Here is a 638-nt window from a genome sequence, read left to right as displayed (position 1 = left end):
TGGGAAACTGCAGTCAGATCCATAGCCTACAGAGCCTGCCATGTTCCCTCCATATCCAGAAGAATAATCATCTTTGAATGCACCACATCTATAGCAGTTTGATCGGCTGGCATAGTTGTGAGCTCCACAGTTCATACCGGTGCAAAACCAGTCTCCGGCCAATGCTTCCGTCCTGTGATATCTATAAGTTGAAGGGTCAGGGCCTCCAAACTTGGGATATCCACAATTTTGGCATGCCTCCCTCTTCTTGAAATTTATGTGTTGGCAAGCACCACACATCCAATCTCCTCCTGACCAGCTCATTTTCCCTGTTTGATATGTAACTCTGTAGTGGCAAATGACAAGAAATTTAGGGTTCATAAAATCTCAGAGCAGCAAGCTAAGAGTTATATTACTTGACTCCTTGTGCATGTTGCCTAGAGTTATGTTACATGCCACTAGGAAATAATAATAATAATCCTTCACTTTTTGCTCCTAACCTCTATTAAAATTCAAAAGGCATGTAAAGTGCATAGAAGTTAGTTGCATAATTAAGTAGCTACAGTGTTGAGTGATAGCATACTCTTTCAACATAGCATAGAAGTTCTATCATTATAGTAGTTTCAATAAGTTCCCTAATTTTAAGATGAATGATCAAT

General features: G+C 39.7%; 1 protein-coding gene across 1 annotated transcript in view; it reads right to left on the bottom strand.

The window, feature by feature from the left end:
• The window catches only part of LOC107620068 (uncharacterized RNA-binding protein C17H9.04c), a 1,680-nt gene that overhangs the window by 596 nt on the left and 446 nt on the right, over window positions 1-638 (bottom strand). Inside the window, exon 2 of the mRNA XM_016322290.2 lies at window positions 4-325. Within this exon, the coding sequence (XP_016177776.2) occupies window positions 4-303 (300 nt within the window). The 5' untranslated portion in view covers window positions 304-325. The remainder of the gene's footprint in view (window positions 1-3; window positions 326-638) is intronic.

The sequence above is a fragment of the Arachis ipaensis genome, chromosome B10 (assembly GCF_000816755.2).
Source record: "Arachis ipaensis cultivar K30076 chromosome B10, Araip1.1, whole genome shotgun sequence".
Classification (NCBI taxonomy): domain Eukaryota; kingdom Viridiplantae; phylum Streptophyta; class Magnoliopsida; order Fabales; family Fabaceae; genus Arachis; species Arachis ipaensis.
Note: the sequence above shows the minus strand (reverse complement) of the source record. Positions and strands in the feature narration are given on the sequence as shown.